At 38.3% G+C, this 24,548-nt stretch overlaps 1 protein-coding gene across 1 annotated transcript; it reads right to left on the bottom strand.

The window, feature by feature from the left end:
* Positions 1–2,100: 2,100 nt before the first annotated feature.
* On the bottom strand, positions 2,101–24,195 carry C1qtnf3 (C1q and TNF related 3). The gene is made up of 7 exons (XM_090332077.1): positions 23,902–24,195; positions 19,322–19,433; positions 16,022–16,176; positions 11,033–11,162; positions 5,594–5,693; positions 3,681–4,072; positions 2,101–2,259 (listed from the first exon to the last, which is right to left on the bottom strand). The coding sequence occupies exons 1-6, from the start codon at positions 24,193–24,195 to the stop codon at positions 3,913–3,915; spliced, it is 951 nt and encodes a 316-aa protein (XP_090188203.1). The 3' UTR covers positions 2,101–2,259; positions 3,681–3,912.
* Between the last annotated feature and the right edge of the window lie 353 nt (positions 24,196–24,548).

The following is a 24,548-nucleotide window of genomic DNA, read 5'->3' as shown; positions in this document are numbered from 1 at the left end:
TCTTCCCACCCCCTTTCGCCTTCCTCCTGCGCATGCGCGCGGCCGCAGGGTCGGTGCCCGGCCGCCCTTCCCTGCTAGCGTAAATCCGCCCTCGCTGCTCTCCAGTGCTCAGCCTTCACCTGCTAAGTGTTGCCCTTGACTTGTCACCGGCCCCTCGGGATGCCTTCATTCTCACCAGGCGATCCTTGGAAAAGCACAGTGCCCTGGTGTTTCTGCAGTCCAGGTTGTGCGCTTCAGGGGTCCTCAAACTTACATAGGTCTGACCCACTGTGTCATCCAGAGTCACTTGGAATTCCTACATGCACTAGGACACAATCTTAATAGGATGTCATTCTTCAGAGCTAAATGAGAGATTTTGTTTTTTTTTTTTTAAAGAAAAATGATTGTTGTCAGTTGTCACTTAGGTGAACATTACATTTTCAGCTTTAATGCTGACCTTAAATAAAGCCCAGCCACTTTTACAAATCATACTTTCTATGCTTGATATAGTTTGTGTCTGTAGCCTGACAGAATTGTTGTCAGTCCTAGAAAATTAAATAGAGGTGGAAATAGGTGTCAGAGAAATCTCTGCATTTAGCCTTTGTAAGTGAGCAGATTATATTTTAAGGCAGGTGGGGAAAAAAACAAAGGCAGAATCCAGCACAGTTGTAGTGCATTTGAGGCTGCAAGTTTCATTGGGGACAGAAGTCTGTTCACAGTCACCAGCTTTCTAATAAAGACTCTTGATTCAACCTCTCAAAATGTGGCTTCTCTGTTCTCGTGATCCAATTCCCATATAACGATATGCTCTTACAAAATTCTTTTACTGTGTCAAATGCAAAAAAACATATAGTATGGGTTCTTTTCCTATGCACACATACACAAATGTAAAGCCTTTCCAGCCTAATGAGCATTTACCATGGACTGTAGCCATGACTAACATGGCTTAAGATGGATGAGCAAAACTAACATGAATTTATTATTCCTTTATAATTCTGTAGACAGAAGATTCATTGTTTACTTTAGCTTTAAGCAACCTGGACTTAGCAGGTTTAAGTTAACTTTTGCCTTTGCATGTAAAGGAAGAATTTTTTTTTTTGCCATCCCTGGGCTTGAGCTCAGGGCCTGAGCACTGTCCTTGGACTTTCTCAAGGCTAGAGCTCTACCACTGGAGCCTCAGCACCACTTCTGGCTTTTTTCTATGTATGTAGTACCAAGGAATCGAACCCAGGTCTTCGTGCATGCTAGGCAAGCACTCAACCACTAGGCCAAACTCCCGGCTAAAGGAAGAATTTTATAACTTCTCTTTGGCATGTGCATATAAGAGTTGTCCATAATTGCTTTTAACATCTTAATAATTTTTTTAAAATTTTGTATAAGTAAAATTGTGGCTTCACAGCATTACTGTGAGGGGATATTCAATCTGAAAGAGACAGCTAGTGGCTCACTGGCCGGTAGATTCTAGGGTGTAGCTAGATACGTAATGATGCATAATGTAATAATTCATATTCCTGGAGGATTAAGACAGAATGTGACCTCATTGTACTTGAGGGACAATTCAAATCTTAGGCATTGTTCCTGGAATGTTCTCTGCAATCTCTCAAGATCTCATTTGATTGCATGTAGTTGTAACTTTCAGGAATCAAAAGCACAAAGAAGAGTAGACTATTGGGTAATCATGGTCATGGGTAAAACGTGAAACATGGTGGATTATTTGAGCTGTCTTCCATCTTCTTCATGAATCATATTTCTTTACCTCTGGGATTAATTTGTAAATCCAAGATACTTTCCATCTGCTTACAATTAAACCTTGGCGGTCTATTAGGGTGAAAACTAGAATTTAAGCATGACTGTAGAAACACTTGAAATATGTAATGAAGACCAGCTGAGAAATACTTATATTCCAAACATAATTTCTTAAACATTAGAAGTTATAACCGTAACTTTAAAATGGAGCTATTGGTAGACATATGACCATATCTAAGTTCTCATCACTGTTTTGTAACCATTCACATTGTCTACATGGAAAGATTTTGCTTTGTGGCAGTGATATGACTACTGCATTTTATTTTTAAAAAATAGAAAACAATGAGTTTAACAAAGGTGAATTTATTTCCATGTGTGCTTATTACATTTTTCTTGCTGCACCTAATATTAGGTAGTGTACAGTATTTGGACAGGAAATCTCTTAGGTCAACAGGCAACACTGGGAAATCACTTCTGAGAAATATTTACGGTGTTCAATCACAGTAAACCTCAACTTCATGACTCCATATCCTTCTGGGGAGGAACACATAAAATTATACAAACATTTCAGATGAAACACATTACAGCAAATATTCATTTGCTTTCTAAAGAGTACTATATGTGGTTAGTGAGAATATTTAAACATCTTTGTGGATTTGAAAGAAAAGATCACAGGATGAACTAAGCCTGGTAGTCTAGTTTGTTTGCTTCTAGAATTGTAACTGAGTTTGCTGATAAGTTAGTTCTACTTTAGTCTCTCTGCTGCCAGCACTCAGGAAAACAAATACCAATCCATACTTTAAAAGCCTGTGTGGAAATTCGAATTGTTGGATTCATTATTCAGAGGAAATCAATTATGTTATACTTTCCACATAGACATATTACCATAGCATTTTAAATTTGCTTTAATATCAGGATAAACAAAAGCTGCAATGCAACTTTCTTTGTCAAGAATAAATGCATTTGAGTACTGGGGGTGGGTAGGGGTTGAGTGCTTCTTAGTATGTGAAAGAGACTGGGTTCAGCACTGAAAAAATATAAGGTACTATCTGAGGCAACATCTTCAGAATTTATGGCATATTACTATGATATCCTTAATCCTTTCAGAATTGAATCCTCTCAGAATAGATTTTTGGATGGACAAAGACTAAAGCCAAATGGAACCTCCTACAGTACCTGGTATACAAACTATTTTGTGAACATTAGATACAATAATAAAGGAAGTCCTAAGAGTTTTTATTGACTAGAAGCTTAATGTATTTTTGTATGTGTCTTGAATGGCATACCCTTATATTTGTATACATTGGTCTGGCTGCAATTTACAACCCCTTCAGCATAGCAAAGTATGTGTAAAATATAAATATACCCAAATAATTTCCAAACTAAAAGAAAATATTGTGACAGCATCTATCCTATATCAACCTATGCAGGTTCTGCATCCTGGAGTCAACAAAAATCTATTACAATCTAAGAAATTCCATTACAAAGAGAAAAAAACCTGATGTCTACATCTCACAATTCTGGATTGTGAGCATATTTTGGTGCTCTAACTTCAAGCCATTACAAGTAAAGGTTTATAGTAGAAGTATCCAACTATATATAAAAAAACAAAAAGGGAAAATCAATTACTTGTGATCATCATCAATACTTTTACTATCCAAAAAGCTCTTTGGAATTACTTTTTTTTAAAAAAAGATCTCTACTTCACTTGAGAATATTATTCCCTGCCCACCCCCTACCCAGATGAAAAGTCATCTAAACATGCCTGGGAATAGGATGATCACTGTATCCTATCCTCTGGAATGTTACAAAGAATAATGAATCCAAAACTTCAGAAACTATTGAAAGCTGATACGAAATCAAAACAGGAACCCCAAAACATTTTACATACGCTTTTTCTGATAAGAATACTTATTTCCAACATGCATCAGGGCATAATTCTTTTCTGTAGGTACCTCAGGAAATAAGGATAAAGATGCTGAGTACTTTCTCAAGGTCCTCTGGAAAGACTCTTTGGTACTTCATCCTCCTGAGTCATCCCCCATTGCCGGTGTACCTGTAGCCTGCCTTGCAGTGTTACTGGTGTTTTTAATGCAGCCTTTACATCCTCAACATCGACATTCCCCAGATCACAGCCATCCCAGCTCAGCTACAGGTCTTCTCCCACACGGCGCTCTTCTGTTCCTCTTATTTCGTTTCAAAGAGCAGGAAGCCTGCAAAGGTGGAGAACCGCTGGTGGTCCCCGTGGAGAGCACCATTGCCCATGCGTAGCCAAACCTCATCCCCTTTGGCCAGCTTCAGCACTGCATGGTTGCTGGATGTGTCTGACTTCCCCTTTGTTTCATAGCTAGAAAACAAAAAGGAAGCAGCATGGCTTAGTTTTTGCATTGCGCAGTTCTCTCTTCACCAGAATCTATGAAGCCTTTCTTTTATGTATGGTGGGGTCATAGATTTCCTAAGTAACATCTGAGAAGAAATAACACGTTTAAAATGGCTCACAAAGCACTCCTTGTTCCAACTATCTGAAGCATTTGTTTTTGTGTTAGTAGTGGGACTTGAACTCAGGGTGGGGGCACTGTCCTGTAGCTTTTTGCTCAAGCCTAGCACTTTATCACTTGAGCCACAGCTTCATTTTGAAGTGTTGGTTCCGGAAGACCTCTTTGTAGAAGAGAGCTGTCTTTCTCTCACCCTGGTTTTCACCATCTACTCCAAATTACCTGCCTTGCCCTGCCCTGCCCTGGACTATTGTATGAGAAGGAAAGAAATCTCTACTAGGGTAGAACCACTACTTTGAATCTTCATTACAGCAGTTATACTTCCCCTAAATAATCTACAATTTTGTACTCAAGAATGCTCTTTTATTAATTACAATAAAAAATATTTTAAAAAAGAATGCTTCCATAATCTAAAAGAAATACATTTTTGTTTATTTGAAATAGGGAAGGGAAGAGGGAAAAATAAGATGTTTTGGAGGGGCTAGTGGGAGGGGAAGGGGGACAAAAACATGAGAAGTAATGTACCCACTGTAATTTGATGAATGTAACTGAACCCCTCTACACATTACCCCGATAATAAAAAAAACAAACAAACAGAAATTCGAACTAAAAAAAAAAGGATAGAAATAGTGCTGTTTTGAGACTTTTCCCCCCTAGTATATTGTATTTAAAATTCAAAGTGCCTTATGAAAGGAAAAAAAAAGAAAATATGCTGTGTTGGCTAATTTTAAGGTTCGAAAGCTGGAATAATACTCTGGATCCCTCTCAGCACTGTCACCTATACAAAAGAGTTACATTGTTTTCCTCTGCCATCTAGATACATCTTCTCCTGCAAGCCAGGCTCCAGGAGCAATCATTGCCAGAGATTTAAAAAAAAATACATGTCACTGATGAATTTTCTCCACAAACAATCTATAGCCTATATAATTATGGGAAAGGTATTGGATTACTGCCTTTATGTCAAAGCATGTTTTGCCACAACCCAGAAGGCCAGATTGCTCAGATAAGTATCAGACTAGCAGTGCTGACTGAAAAGCTTGGTCAACCTTTCTCAACTTTCCAAGCTCAGCCATGTTGGCCAGGCCATGAGGAAGGCCAAAGTTCCAGACAAAATGGGTAAGGGAAGAAGGATGGCAAAAGAAATGAAAAGACACCAAAGGACAGAATAATGAATTAAAAAAGAATCCAAATGATCTGTCTGGGGAATTCAGCTAGGATTTAGCCCAAGATGTCATCTACCTGCTGACACTCAAATTCCGCCTATGATAACTGGTGTGTGGAGGTTCAGGTTAGGCTCCACAGAAGTCACTGGGCCTTCCTCTGCCGATGCAACGGCAACATAGATGTGACCTGTGACAGAGAAGACCACCCACCTGTACATGCTGAAGACTGTATTACCATTGTGCATTAGATACACATACACCTCCTCCACATCCTCGTGTTTCATCATGCTGAAGGTGAAGAAATACACACCTGAAAAGGCAAGCATTTACCTTCTCACTTATCAATGCATCATCCATAGAAGATCAAATGAAGTCACGCTTCTTATGTTCGTTTTTATTGGTGTAAGTTAACTGAACAAAGGAATTTCATTGTATTTACTCACATGCATATGATGTTAGTTAATAAAAATAAACCCTCTTTTTTCTTAGCCCTTACTCTCTTTTAGTATTTAGTAGGGTTCATTATGCTATTTGCACACACACGCACACACATCTTTTGAACTCTTCATCTTGCTATCACCTTCTCCTGCCTCTTCTTCCTCCCACTGCTTCTTCCCCAAATCATCCCCTTCTACAATCTTGACAACTTTTCTTTTAGATCTAGATTCAACAAGAATTGTGTGCAATATTTGTCTTTTTGAGGTTGGCGTGTTCCAACATGATGACCTCAGTTCAATCTACTTTCCTGCAATGACATTACTTCACTTTATTTATTTTGCTGAGTTATACTCCATAGTCTGTATTAGCACATTTTCTTTATCCATTCATTGATTGGTTAATCCTAAACTGATCCTGTAGCTTGGCTCTTGTGGATATTTTGTAGAACATATTTTCTTTTTTGGCCTTTATTTGTATAGGGACCACTTTATTTCATCTCCAAAGCCTTTTTAAAAATTGAGTCTTTCTCATAAAGTCTATATATTCCTCGTGAGATTTATATAAAGTCTTTAAAAGAAGATGTCTACCTCACCTTAGCTGTGCCTCTCTCATTGCCTTGTCTCCTGGCCAAGGACTTAGGGCAAAGTATATCCCATTCCTAGCCTTGGATCTTATCAGTATCGATTACAGGGTTTATGTTGACAAGATACAGAGAACTGTGGGTAAGCTCACGGTGTTCTGAGGCCTAAGAAAATAAGTCAAGTGTGAAATTAAAGTAACAGCCTATTTTTTTAATGAAAGGATAGATTAGGACATGGAAATATGTTTAATGAAATACTTCTAGTCATTTCTGTTATTACCAGTTGTAAATCAGTTAATTTAGCAAAACATCATATTAATTCTGTACCCTATTAATCTGAAAAAGTAATATATTTAAAAAGATGTATTAGAATATGTTGGAAATGAACTTTACAGCTTGGGGGGTGTTGGAAGGAGGATAAGCTTCTACTTCTAAATAACAAGGGAGGGGGTAACAATGAACTCCAGGATATTGAAATAGAGGTTTATTTTTGTGATTGTTGTTCTTAATGTACTATGTGAAGCTATTTCTTTTTTCTTCTTTTCCCCTTAAGGTATATCTCATGTTGTTACCATATCTGACTTTGGCATCTGGTATATTGTATATGTGTTTATTTGTTTATTAGAAAAAGGGAAAGGAAGGAAAAACACAAGAGTGGGAGGGGGTGAGGGATGGGAAAATGGGAGAAAAGCATGGGAAGGGGTAACAATGCTCAAGAAATAATGTACCTACTACCCCTCTGTATATTACCCCAACAATAAAATAAAAAGAATGAAGTCAGAGAGAGAGAGAGAGAGAGAGAGAGAGAGAGAGAGAGAGAGAGAGAGAGAGAGAGAGAGAAAGAGAGAATCCTTCATTTCCATTGAGAAATGGGAAGCATTTCAATATAACCTAATATACTTCAAGTGCCAATGTAGAAGAATTTTTTATTGAATGAATAATAATCCAATAACAGGCAAAAAAGAAAAAAGTATTCCCATCTCTAAATGATATTGAATTTGAGAGTACATTTTGGAATGATGATTAAATGTAAGTCATCAAGTTCTGAATAATTTCTATCTTAAAATTTTAACTAATAGCCAAAGATTTACAGTGGAAGAAACACAGTCTATTCAATTATTGGTGCTGGCAAAACGGGGCAGCCACATGCAGAAAACTAAAAATTGACCCTAGCCTTTCACCATGCACAAGCATTAACTCAAAGTGGATCAAAGACCTCAATGTCAGACCGGAAACCGTGAAATTGCTACATGATAGAGTAGGAGAGACACTGGAACTCATAGGCACAGACAAAAGATTCCTGAACAGAATCCCAGGGTCACAACAGATTGGAGAGAGACTCGATAAATGGGACTACCTAAAAATAAAAAGTTTCTGTACAGATAAAAGCATAGCCACTAAAAGAAGAGAGACAGCCAACCAACTGGAAAAAGTTATTTATCAATAATATAGCTGATAAATGCTTAATATCCAGTATCTACAGGGAACTCAAGAAACTAATCCCCCCCAAACCCAACAAACCATTTACTAAATGGGCAAGGGAACTAAAGAGAAACTTATCAAAAGAAGAGATTAAAATGGCAGAAAAGCATATGAGAAAATGTTCATTATCCACGGTCATAAAGGAAATGCAAATAAAAGCAACCCTAAGATACCACCTTACCCCAACAAGAATGACCAAGATTTTGAACTCAGACAATGACAGATGCTGGTGGGGTTGTGGAGAAAAAGGAACCCTACTGTAGTTCAGCCACTCTGGAAAGCAGTGTGGAGGTTCCTTAAAGAACTGAAAACTGACCTTCCCTACGATCCCACCATACAACTCCTGGGTATCTACCCTGAACATCATAACCCAACATATGATAAGGTCTCCTGCTCAGCTATGTTCATCTCTTCACTATTCACAATAGCCAGGTGATGGAAACAATCCAGATGTCCTACTGCAGATGAATGGATACAGAAAATGTGGTATATATACACAATGGAATTCTACATAGCCAACAGACAAGACAAAATAATGGCATTTGCACGGAAGTGGATGAATCTAGAGAGAATCATGTTGAGTGAGACAAATCAAGACCAAAGGAACAAAAGGCGCATGGTATTCTTAATATGTGGTTATTAGATCCAAACAGTGCAAGAGCCAGGACTCAATATTTGCATACCCAATGCTATGGACATGGTACTGGAAATATAAACACAACTACATAGACATAAAAACTTATGACTCTATAGACATAATGTTTTATTACATTGATTAATACGTATGTATGATATACAAACCCTTAGCCTAATTTTGATTATGTTCTAAAAATTAAGAGCCTGTGATTGTATATAGAGATTCCCTTCTTGAATACTTGTTTGTTAAACATGTCATTTGAAATATGATTTAAAAATCAATGTTAATAAATTATTTTTAAAAATTTAACTAATAGCCTTGCAAGAGAGAAACTCAGAAATATCTTTTAAAAAAGAAAAGAAAAAGGAAGGAAAGCATGGCATAGCTCTACTTCTTTACAAAGATACAACCGAGTCACATAGAAATACACCATCTAACTGTGAGGCAAGTCAAGCCAAATTAACAATGCTTTCTATTCCACCTGCTGGAGACAAGCACATGGAATCATAAGCATAAGGCATCAAATTTAGTCATTTTATACATGTGCATAAGATTGGCTCATAGATTAAAAGGTAAACAACTTAACGAAAGTACTTTCTAAGTGTTCAGTTATGAATTTTTTTGTATTTTACATGCATACACACATAACAATTTTCAATGTCTTAAAAAGGAAATCAAAATTGACAGGGAAGATAGATTAGTTCCCCCTCCAAAAAAAAAATTAATGCTATAAAAGTGGACTAGAGAAATCACTTAGAAAGAATAGCCTAAGAAACCAGGAAATGAAGATGAAATCCCCATCACTGAAAATACAGAAGTAGATAAGCATCTACTGATTTTCTTCTGCAACAAGATATGCTTTGGCAAGGCTCACACTTGTGATTCTATCTACTCAGGAGAACTAGGTCTGAGGATCACGGTTTGAAGTCAGACAGGACAGGAAAGCCTATGACTCTTATTTGCCAATTAACCAGCATACACCAGAAGTGGAGCTAGCATTCAAGTGGTAGAGAGGGTTAGCACCCAGGCCCTGAGTTCAAGTTCCAGTACTGGTCAAACTCACGTGCATGTGCGTGCGCGTGCGCACACACACATACACACACACACACACACACACACACACACAGAGGTGCTGAAATCATTGACAATAGAGATGCATTAGAGTTTTCAGGTCATTGCATTTGTATAATTAGAATATCGGCTTTCTGTATCTGAACAGCCCCAGATTTGAAAAAGACTGAATTAACCATTTCAGAGTCTATTATTGAGGTTTAATCAATAAACTGTAGAACTCAAATGGTGATTGTTCTAATCACAGTGACATCCAACCAAAGGCAGTCTACAATACCAAATATTTAACCTTTGCTTACAAAGCCATTGAACTCCCTGAAACCATTAGCTGGGTATATCTATGCAGTTATTTAGCAAATAAATGACAGAAAAAAACATAACATAAACCTTCAGAGCAGAAAAATCACAAAAGTATATTAAAATGCATTGAGGTACATCAAAAGATTGCATCTGTCATCTCATATACTTAGTTCATTTTAATTCACACTAGATAGAATAACCAATCCAGGCAGATTTTAAAGCATTTGTCATAAACCTGACATGACCATTCCAGCTATCAGAGCCTAGCTGCTGCTCCTGAGCTATTTTGCTCAATGCTAGTGCTGTACGTCTTGAGCCAAGGCTCTACTTCCAGCTTTCTTGTTGTTTAATTGGAGTTAAGAACCTCATGGACTTTCGTGCCTGGGCTAGGTTTGAACTATGATCCTCAGATCTCTGCCTCCCAAGCAGCTAGGATTACTGATGGAAGCCATTAGTGCCAGGCCTGGATTTTTTTTTCTTAAAACAAAAACAAAAGTTCCGTTGGAATGTAGAGAATGTATTTTAGGTAAACAGGAGCAAAATATTTGCATGAACAAATCATTTGGAGTTTTAAAATATGCATTACTTACTCCATGATAGTTATAAAAACAATTGAATCAGTCACTGGGGTAGTGATAAGGTAAACATGCAGGGATGACCCAAACTATGGGAAGTCAATTCTGCAAGCTTTAATATCAGAATTACTATGCCATCTCAGGAATTGTTTTCACTGAAATTAAAGTTAATGATCTTAATACCTATGAAATTTGAAAATAGCGTTCTCTTTTCACAGTCTAATATATTTACTTGAAATTCAGCAAATGTATATGATCTATTCTTACCTGAGTCAGAACAAATTTTAACTGTTTTTTTAATTTTGCTTGCCTTCCTTCAACACTTTTTCCTTCTTTCTTCCTATCTTCTCTCCTTTCTTCCTTGCCTCCTTCCTTCCACCCTTTTACCTTCCTTTCCACCCTTCCCTTTTTGTTCTTTTCTGTTCCTTCCCTTCTTCCCCGCTCCCTTTTTTCTTTCAATCCTCTTTCTCTTCCACCTCCTCTTTCTCCTTCACTCATTCCCTCTCTTTCCCTTTCTTGATTGCTCGAGTGTTTAATTCAATGACTTACTTATTTTTACATCTCACCTGACACAGGGGCCCCAAATCTACCAGTCATGACATCAAAAAAGTTTCCGATGTTGGTCTCTACGCTGCTGAAGATAATTCCGCTGTTCTGATTGGTGAAGTGGGTTGCTAGAGAAGCCATGAATGCAATCTAAGAAAACATGAGGGGTCAGTTAATAGACGATTTCTTTTAAACAAAGAATATTTCCATATAGGTTAAATTTATCACAATGTTATTTGTAATGGCAACTTTGGAAATAATTTCTACTCATATCTGTGAACATAGAGGCAATTTCTAAACGTTAGAAATAAATTTTAAAAGGTTTAGGTTATACAACAATTGAATATCAACAATTTCAGATGTTAAAAATTATCCTTTAAAATACTTTGTGAAGGGGCCTGGAGTTTGGCCTAATCGTAGAGTGCTTGACTAGCATGCACGAAGACCCGGTTCAATTCCTCGGTACCACATACATAGAAAAAAACAGCCAGAGGTCGTGCTGAGGCTCAAGTGGTAGAGCTCTAGCTCACAGTGCACAGTGTGAGCTCTAGCTCTGTGCACAGGCCCTGAGCTGAAGCCCAGGACTGGCAAAAAATACTTTTTGAAAATTACATTACCAATTAGTTTACATCTAGGATTCTCCTAACAGAGTATCATAATAGCTCAAAATCTATGTTCGTTTGTCCATATAGGACGAGGCTAAGCGAAATGAACTCCAGGATATGGAAACAAGAAGTTTATCTTTGTGAATGTTGTTCTTAATGAACTATGTGAAGCTATTCTTTTCTCTTCTTTTCCCCTTAAGGTTTATCTCATGTTGTTACTGTATCTGACTTTGGTACCTGGTATATTATATATACATTTATTTGTTTATTTGCAAAAGGGAAGGTAAGGGAAAAACAAGATGAGTGGGAGGGGCTGTCACCCTTTTATGATTCTCCTCCTTATCTTCCAACCCAATTCCTGTCCTCAAGTTTCTCAATTTTATAGGATACCTATTACATATTGATTCTCCCCACCTTTCTCACTACATTGTCTACCTCCTCCTTTTAGCCTCCCCCAGTTTCCTGGTATTCATTTTGTTGGGCTTGGAGATTGTTTTTCTAAGGAATTATATCATTTGAATTCTCTCCTACAAATACATGTTAATTTCTTATGAAATAATTTTCTTGAATGTACTTGGAGAATCCTGGATGTTGAATATAGATAATGCTAAAAAGTCTTTGCTTGATTAAAATGTAGCTGACTCAAGATTACTATGACTTGATACAAGACTTCATCAGTGTTCTGTGTAGGTTAGAGCTGAGCCATGGAAAAATAGAAACATAAAACCATCAAAAATACAAATCATGGGCCAGGAGTTTGGCCTAGTGGTAGAGTGCTTGCCTAGCATGCACAAAGACCCAGGTTCAATTCCTTGGTACCACATACATAGAAAAAAACAGCCAGAAGTGGTGCTGAGGCTTAAGGGGTACGGCTTTAGCCTGGAGAAAGTCCAAAGACAGGGCCCAGGCCCTGAACTCAAGCCCAGGGCTGGCAAAAAAAAAATACAAATCATTATCAATAAAGACTACACTGTAGAGATTCATGGGAAACTTGGCTCTTCCTTCCAGCTATAATTTTCACAAAGGCATCTGTTAGTTTTATGTTCAGAAAAACATTAATTTTAAATTTAGAGAGTTGTATTTATATACATGAATAGATGTTGAAGACATGTGATTATTCATAAAAACAATGCCTCCTGAATCATATTTCCTTATCAAACTCTACCATACATTCTTATCATACTTGGTAGGCATATATCTTTTTTAGGCACAAATCTTAAAGTTATATAATCATATGCTAATCATCTGAGGACATGTTTTCTTCTGCACAGATCTTTTCTTATATTTTTACAATGTAATAGAACTATGTGAATCCCATTTCTCTTTAAAAAGAAATTTGTGGCTCCGGGAGTTTGGCCTAGTGGTAGAGTGCTTGCCTGGCATGCACGAAGACCCAGGTTCAATTCCTTCATACCATATACATAGAAAAAAGCCAGAGTGATACTATGGCTCAAGTGGTAGAGTTGTAGCCTTGAGAAAGCCCAAGGACAGTGCTCAGGCCCTTAGTTCAAGCTCCAGAACTGGCAAAAAAAAAAAAAGGAAATTCGTATTTATTCAAAAATTAGAAAAAGTGGTTTGATAAAATTGGACACTTATACAGTGAAAAAGCAAAAATATGTATGCGTGATTAGGCATTAACAATGTTATATTGGAGCAGATATCCGAGATTTAGGAGAACCAGATAATTCAATAATACTGGCAGCTATGCCTACAACTACTAACAAATACTTTCTGAGTAATAGTTTGTGAGTCTGTGAAAGCTTCAGCTCTGTTAGTAAAGGATCAGTAGCAAGAATTAATTTAAGAAAACTGTTCATTTTCCAATCAAAAGGGCCTGTGAGTTTGAGAATAGACTTAGCTACTTAGGTTCAAGAAAAACATGAGATTGGCTCTCAGTTCCATTAATTTTGTATGGATTATATTTGAAACTCGTATTTCTCTATCACTTAAGTTGAGAATGAGGCATTATTCCTACTCTTTCTACCTCTACTGACTTATGTTCCTACTGTGATGTTTGAGGACAAAAACTGAACGTCAAAATACAATATTTTTTTTTGCCAGTCCTGGGCTTGAGCTCGGGGCCTAACCACTGTCCTTGAACTTTCTCAAGGCTAGAGCTCTACCACTTGAGCCTCAGCACCACTTCTGGCTTTTTTCTGCATTTATAGTACAGAGGAATCGAATCCGGGTCTTTGTTCATGCTAGGCAAGCACTCTACCACTAAGCCAAACTCCTGGCCTTACAAAAAAATTTTTATAAGCAATTTTTTTTTGCCAGTCCTGGGCTTGGGCTCAGGGCCTGAGCACTGTCCCTGGATTTTCTCAAGGCTAGGGCTCTACCACTTGAACCACAGCACCACTTCCGGCTTTTTGCTACGTATGTGGTACCGAGGAATCGAACCCGGGTCTTCGTGCATGCTAGGCAAGCACTCTACCACTAGGCCAAACTCCCGGCCCCTATAAGCAATTTTTTATTAAAGAATTTATTAACATTGATTTTTACATCATATTTCAAATATGTTTAACAAACAAGTATTCAGGAAGGTAATCTCTCTATATAATCTCTGGCACTTAGTTTTTAGAATATGATTAAAATTAGGCTGAGGGTTCGCATGTCATAGGTACATATTAATGTATGTAGTATACTCTATAGATATAATGTCTTATTACATAAAAAATGCAAAATTTTAATAATTAAAAGAATCCAAATAATCCTACCTGTCAAGATTTACTTTTGCTTGAAACCACCATTGGAGAAGGAAATGTGAAAGCCAGTGTTAATCTCTTGCCTAAAACTGAATGTGGACAAAACTCAGAGATTTTTTAACATGCCAAGATTACCTGGCTTCAAAGAATGTGAAGTCTCTCAGTGTGCCTAAAACCAGCCTTCTCTCTTTTGTAAAGCATGTGAGAAGTACTTCTCTTAAATGAGTGTACTATGGAATCAGGATAAGAGAGCCAACAATGAAATTTAATGATTGCCAGGGTATTTTCCATTAAATTCACTACTCTAGAACTTCTTAACCAACATATAATCATGCACGTAATTTGTGTGACAGTTTCTAGCTTTATTATATTTACAATACACCTAAGTAAATGCCTTGGGCTAACTAGATGTTCTTTCTCTCTTGCTCTTACTTTTGTTCTCTTATTCTCTTTCTTCCTCTCTCCTTCATTCTTTCTTTCTCTTTCTCCTTCCTTTCTTAAAATTTATATTGCCACATGGAGGTTAAATTAGTAAATTTACTAAGCATTAAAAATTATAGAAAAGAGTCAAAGTAGAGCACAGGACAATTTATTTTACATGCCTGCAGTCCCAGCTCCTCAGGAAGCTAAGATCTGAGGATCATTAATTAAGAATTTTTCAACTGAAAAAAAGAAAGAGGTAGAGTCCAAGCCTTGAGTGATATCAAAAGGCTTTGCAAGATCAATGCTAGCCCATACCCAAAATAAATCTCCATATATGCCAAGCAAAGGTCAGAATGGCCTAATGGATCTTACAGGTAGGAATTGTTTTATTAACTAATCTGTAAATTTCTTATCCTGTAATGGGTTTTCTGAAATACATTATTTTAACCATAAACTACTCTTCCTGAAAAAAGTATTAGCTAGAAACAACCTTAACAACAGCAACAAAAAATATTTTACCTTTCACTGTCAACAGGAGAATTAAGTTTAAAATACTATCAAAACAATTACAACTACCCCAGACTTAATTTTTCTTGGTGACTAACCTCATATTTGTAAGTTTGGGATGTTGCAATCAGAATTTAAAAGCGAAATGAGATGGATGAATGACATTTCAGCTTGGAGTAAAATATAGAACTATATCCTCTTAAATGGATTCAAAACTATCTCAACTGAAATGATGTTGTTTGGAAAACTATGAGTGGATGGCTCCAAAAAAAATATTTTCCAAGTGTAATAGAGGAGATTCTTATGGGAGAAGTTTCAACAGAACTTCAACTAGAAAGTCTGAGTAGATAGAAAACATTATATATGTCAATATTGGTTATGTAATTAATCCAACTATATAAATATGGCAAAATCATACACACTATACATAAACATTTAGCAACTTCATTTGTATGTCTGAAAGTTAATTTATTCAATGTGGGCTGTGCTTTTACTTAAAATGTCTTCTCATCTGGAAAATAGCCCATGAGCTTGCAGCTGCCGTGGGCTTATATGTGGTAATCTGAGTACACTGGATTTCACTCTTAAGGAATGCCTCTCTTCCCTAAAGATGATCAGCACAGGCCTTGTACAAATGTCCTGTGATGTGGATAAACAAATTGAGATTCATCTCTGAAGGCTTCAAGCATTCATACTTCTGCTTCCTGGTCCCTAAGTGGTCAGGACCAGTAGTTGCCATTTGGAGATGTGCACAGAGAGAACAGATTACCTGCAGTTCTGGTGGAATTCCAGGGTAGCCCTTCTCTCCTTTTGGGCCATGCTGTCCCCGCTCACCCCGAGGTCCCAGGTCACCTTTGTCTCCTTTCTCACCTTTGGCCCCCTCATGGCCAGTGGCTCCATTATTTCCATTGTTTCCATGGTTACCTTGAACAAGAAAATCTTCCTATGAGCAAATCTAGTCACTTCTACTTACTGGCTACTTTTAGAAAATCACAGCCATATTCTCAAAAATATCCAAACGTGGCCATTTCTGGTGGAGTATACCTACAATCCCAGCTACTTGGGAAGTAGAAAAGATCCTAGGTAGGCCTGGCAAAAGTGTGAGATCCTATCTGCAAAACAAACTAAAGCAAAATGGCCAGAGGGTGTGACTCAAGAGACAGACTGTTGCCTAGCAAGTACAAGGCCCTGAATTCAAACTGTAGCACATTGTACAGACACACACAGACACACACAAAGACACACACACACAATTATAAAAGGAGACCATTTGAAAGAATCTCAAATACAAGTCAGGGAGAATCATCACTGGGTCTTTTGTTTTCACTGAGCTGTAGAAAAGTCTTGGAAAACATAGGACTTGACAGCCTGTTTTTCTAGAAAACAAACCTATATTGAAAATGGTGTGGAAGACCATTTTCCTACCCAAAGCAGCTAAGATCAGAAATGATGAAATAACCACCAATATTAGAAGGACTAGGTATTTTAAGTGATATAGTTCAGTAAATGGTGTTATATGGTAATAAGAAAAAGAATGCTGGAAAAAATGCATAATGATATATTGGTATCCATGATGTTTATACATAATTAGGAATGGCATAATTGCCACTTTAGTTTGGAACTACATATATATGTATGCACATATACATATTAAATATATTATGAATTATATATACATTATGTCCATAGTGAAAAATGTGTTGAATAAATTTTGTAAAAATATTGATAGTTTTCCAAAAGATAAAATGAGTGATTTTTGTGTCATTCTGTTTATTTTCCATCTTGTTCATGTTCTCTACTGAAGACAATGTATCACTTTTATAATAGAAATAAAAATTAAACTCACCGATAAAATACAATAGTTTTGAAAGGATGACTTAATGATTTCAGTGCTTCACTTTGCCATGAAGAGACAATTTCTTTGTCTCTTGCTTGTTTAGTTTGCTAAAATTCAGACCACTTCTTTGTTTATTTTGCGTGTGACCTTTGGTCAGCATTCCACCAAGCCTGCCAACATTCTAAAAAGGGATGAACTTTGTCTGGTTAAAGGAAAAATGTGTTTTCCAAAAGAGTTAACAGAGGCCAGCCTGTCCTAGAACTTCAGACTTCTTTGTTCCACCTACCCCCACCATCCCTGTTCCCTGTGGACTGCTGCCCTCAGTGGACAATGACACCCATTCCATACCAGTAATGAAGGTTAGAAATCTAAACTTGAACTCACAGAAGCTTTCCAAAAGCATGGAAAATTCAACCAAAGTTGGTAAACATTAACATCAATCAAGGAAATCCACGTGAAAGCAAGTGGTGGCCTTTGGCTGGAGCCTGAGGAGAAGCCCTGTTCCCAGTAATTGAACTGAAGGAAGAAGGGCAATGAGGCTGGGTACGCTGGCTCACACCTGTAATCCTAGCTACTCAGGAGGCTGAGATCTGAAGATCATGGTTCAATGCCAGCCCATGCATGAAAGTCCATGAAACTTACCTCCAATTAACCACCAGAAAACCAGAAGTGGCTCAAGTGGGTGGTAGAGTGATAGCCTTGAGCTCAGGGTCTCCCAGGACTGACCCAGAAGAAGAAGAAGGAGGAGGAGGAGGAGGAGGAGGAGGAGGAGGAGGAAGGAGGAGGAGGAGGAAGGAGGGAGGAGGGGGAGGAGGAGGAGGAAGGAGGAAGGAGGGAGGAGGGGGAGGAGGAGGAGGGGGAAAAGGAAGAAGGAAGGAAGGAAGAGGAGGAGGAGGAGGAGGAGAAGGAGGAGGAGGAGGAGGAGGAGGAGGAGGAATGAAACCTTGGATACTTTGGGGAAGAAAGTCCTGAGATAGAGGCAACCTGGCATGCCTCTCCCTCAGCCAACCCAGTGCATTAGCAATATCCTAAAAGGCCCTGGATCTGAGAAACCAGAGTAGTATAGCAAAGATGGAAGATTCATGCATCTCAAGGCCCCTGAAGAACTCTGCAGCATTCTCCATGCTGGAACTCAAAATTGTTTCTGGGAACATAGGTATGGAAACCCACAGAGAATCAGCTGAGACTGGGGAGGGGGTGAGACTGAGCTATGCCTACAATGGCACAGAAATTTGTGTGGCAAAAAGGTAACTATAATGCAGCCCAATAAATTTTCTTCACTACCTGCCTCTTTATAAATCTCCTGAAAGTTAGATTGTACTTAAAGTATACTATGGCTGAAATACTGTCTGCTAAGTGTTTTTCCATAGGCCCATATACTAAAAGCTTGCTCTCCAGGGTAGCACTGTTGGGGAGGGTGGTAGAAATGTTAAGAAGTGGGGGCCTAGTGAAATGGATTATTGATTATTGGAGGAATGCTGTTAAAAGGAGTTACTATAGTCTGGCCAAGGTATAAGCTTGAGATCCTATCGAAACAATACCCAAAATGAGCTGAGGGCATGGCTCAAGTAGTAGAGCACCTGCATAGCAAGTTCAAGGCCCTGAGTTCAAACTCCAATATCAATGAAATAGATAGGTAGATAGACAGAAAGACAGACCGACAGACAGACAGAACACATATATACATATACATCATAAAGTATAGGGCCCAATTAGAGCTAAGAATTCTATAGTCAATGTTGAGTATGAGTCTGGTATCCCAGGTGAATCTTTGTGGATTCTTTACATAGCATAAAGAATAATTACTGTCAAATTTATGCTATTCTCCTTAAGCTGACCTAACAAACCAAGCTTCCCTTCTCAACTTTTTTTTTTTTCTCTTTTGTGCTAGTACTGGAGCTTAAACTCGGGGCTTCTTGCTCTACCTCAAATTATATCTCCACTTCTGTCATCTTTTTTTTTTCTGGTTAATAGGAGATAAGAGTCTCTTGGATTTTTCTGCACAGTCTGGCTTTGAACCATGATCCTAAGATCTCGGCCTCCTGAGTAGCCAGGATTACAAGTATGAACCTGAAAACCACACTTTCTTTTACAATTGTGTATGCATATCCTTTGGATCATATACAGAAGATTTCACTATTTATTCATTATTTATTTCAAGTTATTTGCCGCCGGCAACTTTTTCTTGTACAATCTGGTATGCAACCAGCAGTGCTGTGTGTTTATCCTTACCTGGAATACCTGGAGGCCCTGGGGGTCCGGGAGGGCCTTGGTAGCCGCGGAAGCCATAGTCTCCATGACAGCACTTGCTGCAATCCGGGGACATCCCTCCAGTTTGTGAGGGCTTAAGAAACACAGAAAGAAAAGCTTCAAGGAAGGGCACTTGTACACTCTCACACTCTTTCTCCTCTGGCCTTGACCCTTAGACAAGTTTCACAACCACAAGCAAATTAGAAAAGATCAGGTAGGGCTTGGAGGTAGCATCTGTGACCTAAGAATCAGGGAGTAGCTGAGTGGATCGTCAAGGAAAAAAGGCAGAGGGACGGCAACAGAAGAGCACGCACCTAAGTCAAGGCAGGAGGGAGGGAATGGGAAGAAGGGGTATGCCTTTGGAGTTTGCCTTTCCATGTCCACCTGTAACAGAACAGGCAGAAACTCCTGAAGTGAACCTGGAAGCCTTTTTCCTCTCCCAAAACCTGATAGCCACAGGTACAGCCAGACTGAGATGAGCCTCAAAGTACAAAAAACTGTTGATTACAAAGCTGCTCAACACCGTTTTTAATTCTGGCTGAGGAGTTGATAGAAACCGAATCAGGTGGTCTATTTCATCAAATAGCCATAACCTTCTTGGACTAAAACTAGAGCGGTATCCTTTAGTCACATACGATTATTAATCTGGTGACACTGACAATTGAAAATTATGTATGATGATATATGAACCATGTTGTTCTGGGAGCTAATGGGCACGTGCGTTGCCATACCTACATTCTTCTGTGTTGGGTATATCTACTTGGCAATTCTCAAGAATACAGTATGCTATTAGGAACTATATATCCAGTATACTTTTATCGCATCCACCTTAAAATAATTTTCATGTCTTCTTTACAGGTATTTTCGATGTTTTACATATTCCACTTGAAGATGTAAAGTAACTAAACAGCTACTTGATAATCAAACACACTGAATGGATACTCCATAAGCTCAAATGAGACACCACACCGAATGATGATTTCTAAAAAGACAAATTTTCAAAGGGCACGACTGCTGTGAAGGAGCTAGTAAAAGTTGTTTGGTAAAGGAGTTAGAGTTCCTTGCAAAATCTGAACTCTCACATCAACTGGCAACATGCCTTTAATTGTGTCATATGAAATACTCGTGGAAATGTTCCTAGACACTAGTGATAACTCTATAGTCTTCGGAAAATCCAATATTGCTGCTAAGGGATTCATTTCTCAATAGAAAAGAGAAGAGAGGGATGAAAAAAAAGAGATGAAAGGGGGACAGAAGGGAAGAAGGAGAAAGGGAGAGAGAGGAGAGAGAGAAAAGAAGGAGAAGAGGAAAAAGAATTTAAAATTCAAGTTTTCTCCATTACTAGAAATTCAAAAAGAAAACTAAATGAAGGCTTCATATGAACATTTGAACCTAATTTCTGGTTATTTTTAATATTTTATTATCTTTAGGTAGTTGTACAAAGGTGTTGCCATTCAACAGAACAGTGCATCTTGGTCAGTATCACGCCTTGCCGCATTCTCTCCCATCCCTCCCAACCCATGCTGTCCTGCACTTTTCTTTATTTTGTAGGCTAGGCATTACATTTTGGATTACATTTCCCCTTCTTTTTGTCTACCCCTCCTTTGGCTCTACCCAATCCTTTTGTTTTTATTTAGTTTTTAAATACAAATGAGTTGATCTTTTCCATCCCCTTTTCCTAAAGTTTTTCATGAACTATTCAGCAAAAAAAGAAATATAGAAAAAAAGCTGTGGTTTAATACTCCCCCCAGCCTTAGCTCAGAACTCAAGTATTGAAAAGTCACAGCTATGATTTTAGCTCTCTCCTAGTTTTTTCTAGTGTCTATCAAGCTCACTCCTAAATGCGTAGTCTATAAAACCCTTTCATCAAATCGGTAGAGGGAAGAAAATCAAGTAAAGCACTTGGTCAGAGATGAGGCCAGACAGTTGGAAAATGAAAAGACACCAGGACTCTGCTTTCTAAACTATGTTCATCATTTCCTGGTTTGGTTTCACTTATGCAAAGTACAGCTTTTAAACCCCAGGAAGCCTAGAGTTCTACCAATGATGGTGGTGGAGACAGTGAAGGGAGGGGAAGGGAAAAAGCACTGAAGTGGAACCACTTGTATAAGAATAGAATGGAAACACAGAGATGCCTAAGAATATAACAACCACCACAGGACTGGAATCAAAGCTCCCATCTCAGTCTCCCATGACCCAAAAGAAGCCTTCACTGTTCCCAGACACCATTCCTCTTGCTTACACGGTTAGAAAGGACAGTCATGAATTTTTATTCCCCACCTCTAAAATGTAAATAAAGGTACTAAATTTTTTGTCAAACCTCAAAAAGAAATTTAAATAAATGGTGTGTGTGTGTGTGTGTGTGTGTGTGTGTGTGTGTGTATGTGTGTGTGTGTGTGTGCATGCTTGTACTGGGGCTTAAACTCAGGACATACATTTTCATGTGGCTTTTTCACGCAAGGCTGGTACTCTGTTCCTTGAGACACAGCTCTACTTTCAGATTTTTGGTTACTATAGTTTTGATCTAAACTACTTTTACTTTTTACTTAACCACCTCCTCTATATGAATCTTAACTATCCATTATATTTATACTTACTAAATTAATTTAATTAACAGTGATCTCTACTACAGCTCTAAAGATAAGAGTTTGGGTACATTTGTGTTCTTAATCTCCATTCTAAAAGCTTGGTACAAAGTATAAGCCAAGAATGTGGAACAAATAGTACTAAAATAAAGTATGTAGGTGGGAAGGAGGGAAAGGAGAGAATGTAAAAGAACCCATTGGTACAAAGCATAAGCCAAGAATGAGGAGAAAGTAGAACTAAGATAAAGGATGAAGGTGGGAAGAAGGGAAAGAGAAAAGAATGCAGAAGAACCTGACACTCAGTGTCTATACCTACAATCATTAGGAGAGAAATCTTACCGAAAGGTTCTAGATATCACTGTCTCGAAGTCCAGCTTACTAGGACTTTGGAAATAATTCAGAAACCAAAGACTAGAACATGGGGTGGAATCAAAATGTGGTTTGGATTTCAGTGGCATGCTGGATATTGGTCACCAGGAAACAACTAGCAAAGACAATATATAGGCTTTCGGCTTTGTCTGGGTGTTCACAACCAAGAAGGAAACCATGTACAGACATGGAAATCCCAATTCAAGATCAGGACAAGAATCCCAATGTCTTTACTAACAAGGAAAACACTATCTCTAAAAGTAAAATTCTATTTATCTGTTATCATTGTGTTTCTTCTTTTTCCCCCGTTTGACACAGCCCCACAGAAAATTTTGGGACACTGGTTCTATAGTTCAGTTATGAGCCATCTGTCTTCCCAGGCATGTAGTTGATTCTATATGTGAACCTGACCTGATCATATAACTAGATAATCAATCCAGATTTTTCAATCTGTGTTAGGGAAGATCTAGATTGCAACCATACGAGAAAACAATAGGACCTCTATTGCATGAGTTCTTGAGTTTTTGCGAAATATATTAGTTCAAAGAACCCACAGTTCAAAGTTACTTTATTTCTTGCATCCCTCTTCCTCATCTGATTTCAGCATATTGCCATGCTTAAGAAGTAAGAGAAAGGGTGGGAGGGGGGGGAGGGAAATGGGGACCAAGACATGAGAAAGGGTATCAATGGATGTGAAGTAATGCACCATCTCTCTGGTGAATATAATGTAACCCTTCTATTAATTACAATAAAAATATATGAAAAATAAAAAAGAAGTAAGAGAAAATCTATTTCTTCCTGTGTTTAGTATTTAAAATTAAACTCAGCATTGCCGATCTAAAGTCACTACCTCAAGTCCTTAACTCACTCTTGCACTGTTTTAAATTTCCTTAGATGCTGAGCTTATGCCCATAGAAATAAAACGAGTCTTCTAAGATCACTGGACATTGAAGTAGACCAGACATTTTGCAGTTTTAATATGCAATCTTTAAAAAAATTAAAAAGCCCTCTTTGATTCTGTTTTAAAAGGGTGGGTATAGTTGCTTGGCCACCTGAGATACCATAAATCAAATAAAAAAAACACCATGAAACATTACAGAAAACTCACAAACCAAATTTTAAAAATCCCTATTTTCTACTTTCAGACAAAATTATTTCTCCACATCAATAATTAGGTTAAAAATTATATCCATTGAAATCAGAAATTAGAAACATAAAATTGTTTAAAAATAAAAAAAAATCCCTATTTTCTGGAAAATTCAGAGGGTAGCTTCTCCATGCTATAAAGAGAGAATTGGATTCTCTAAATTATTGAACATAGAAATTATTACAGCCACGTATCCATCTGCATAGGTCGGCATTCCAGAGCAAGAATGAAATTCCAGATTCCAGCATAGCAAGTAGTCTCTGGTTTTTCCTTTTTGCTGACAACATACCATAGCTACCCTGTCTTAACTCAACATTGCCAGACACTGGCAGTCCTTTCTTGTTTCCCAGAGCAACCCCTAAAGAAACCCACAAACAGCTTAACAAACTGCTCAGTTATAAACAACAGTAACAACAATCATCAAGCTTTCAAAGAAATCCTTAGAAGAGAATTCAGAGTACCTGGCCCCAGAACGGGGTGATCTGGGCTAAGTCATCTACCTCGGGGTGCAGTAGCTCATGTGGTCTCAGGGGTTTTAGGTCTGTAGACGTGTTATTATCCACAGTCCCAGTTTTAGGATGGCTCTGCTCTCTCACTTTCTCCCTCCTGGAGCCAGTCTGCTGGTGGCTCTGCACTATTCGCGCCACAACGTTATTAGTTCTTCTGCTCACCTCCATATATTCATCTTGACCCAGGCAAAATGGGAGGAAAAGCAAAGCCAGCAGGTGCCAACAGACGAACTGCCTCGGAAGCATGATTCTCAACAGAGCCACCAGAGCCTCTTTGGGAAGATGGCCTCTTTGGGTCTCTAGGCACTGTGGTCTCCTCAGGAAAATGCCTCGGCTGCAGATGAGAACTGCAGGCAGCTGGGTGGTTTTATACTTTGGTGTGTAATAAATAAGGCTTGCAGGCATGCCAGAGTGACAGGAACCCTCCTCCTTCTTAGACAGAACAGCTCCATTCATCATTTCCCCACACCACAGGCAAGATGGATTGGTGTGTGCACAGCTCCCAGTTGGTGGGGTTCGTAAATGTCACACCTTGGCACGTTTTCTTTCAAGTGTGAGGAAAACATACACAACCAGCTGGAAACAGACAGCATGTGTCC

Source organism: Megascapheus bottae, chromosome 4 (genome assembly GCF_031878675.1).
Source record: "Megascapheus bottae isolate mThoBot1 chromosome 4, mThoBot2.hap1, whole genome shotgun sequence".
Classification (NCBI taxonomy): Eukaryota; Metazoa; Chordata; class Mammalia; order Rodentia; family Geomyidae; genus Megascapheus; species Megascapheus bottae.
The sequence above is the reverse complement of the archived record's forward strand: the minus strand, read 5'-3'. Positions and strand labels throughout refer to the sequence as shown.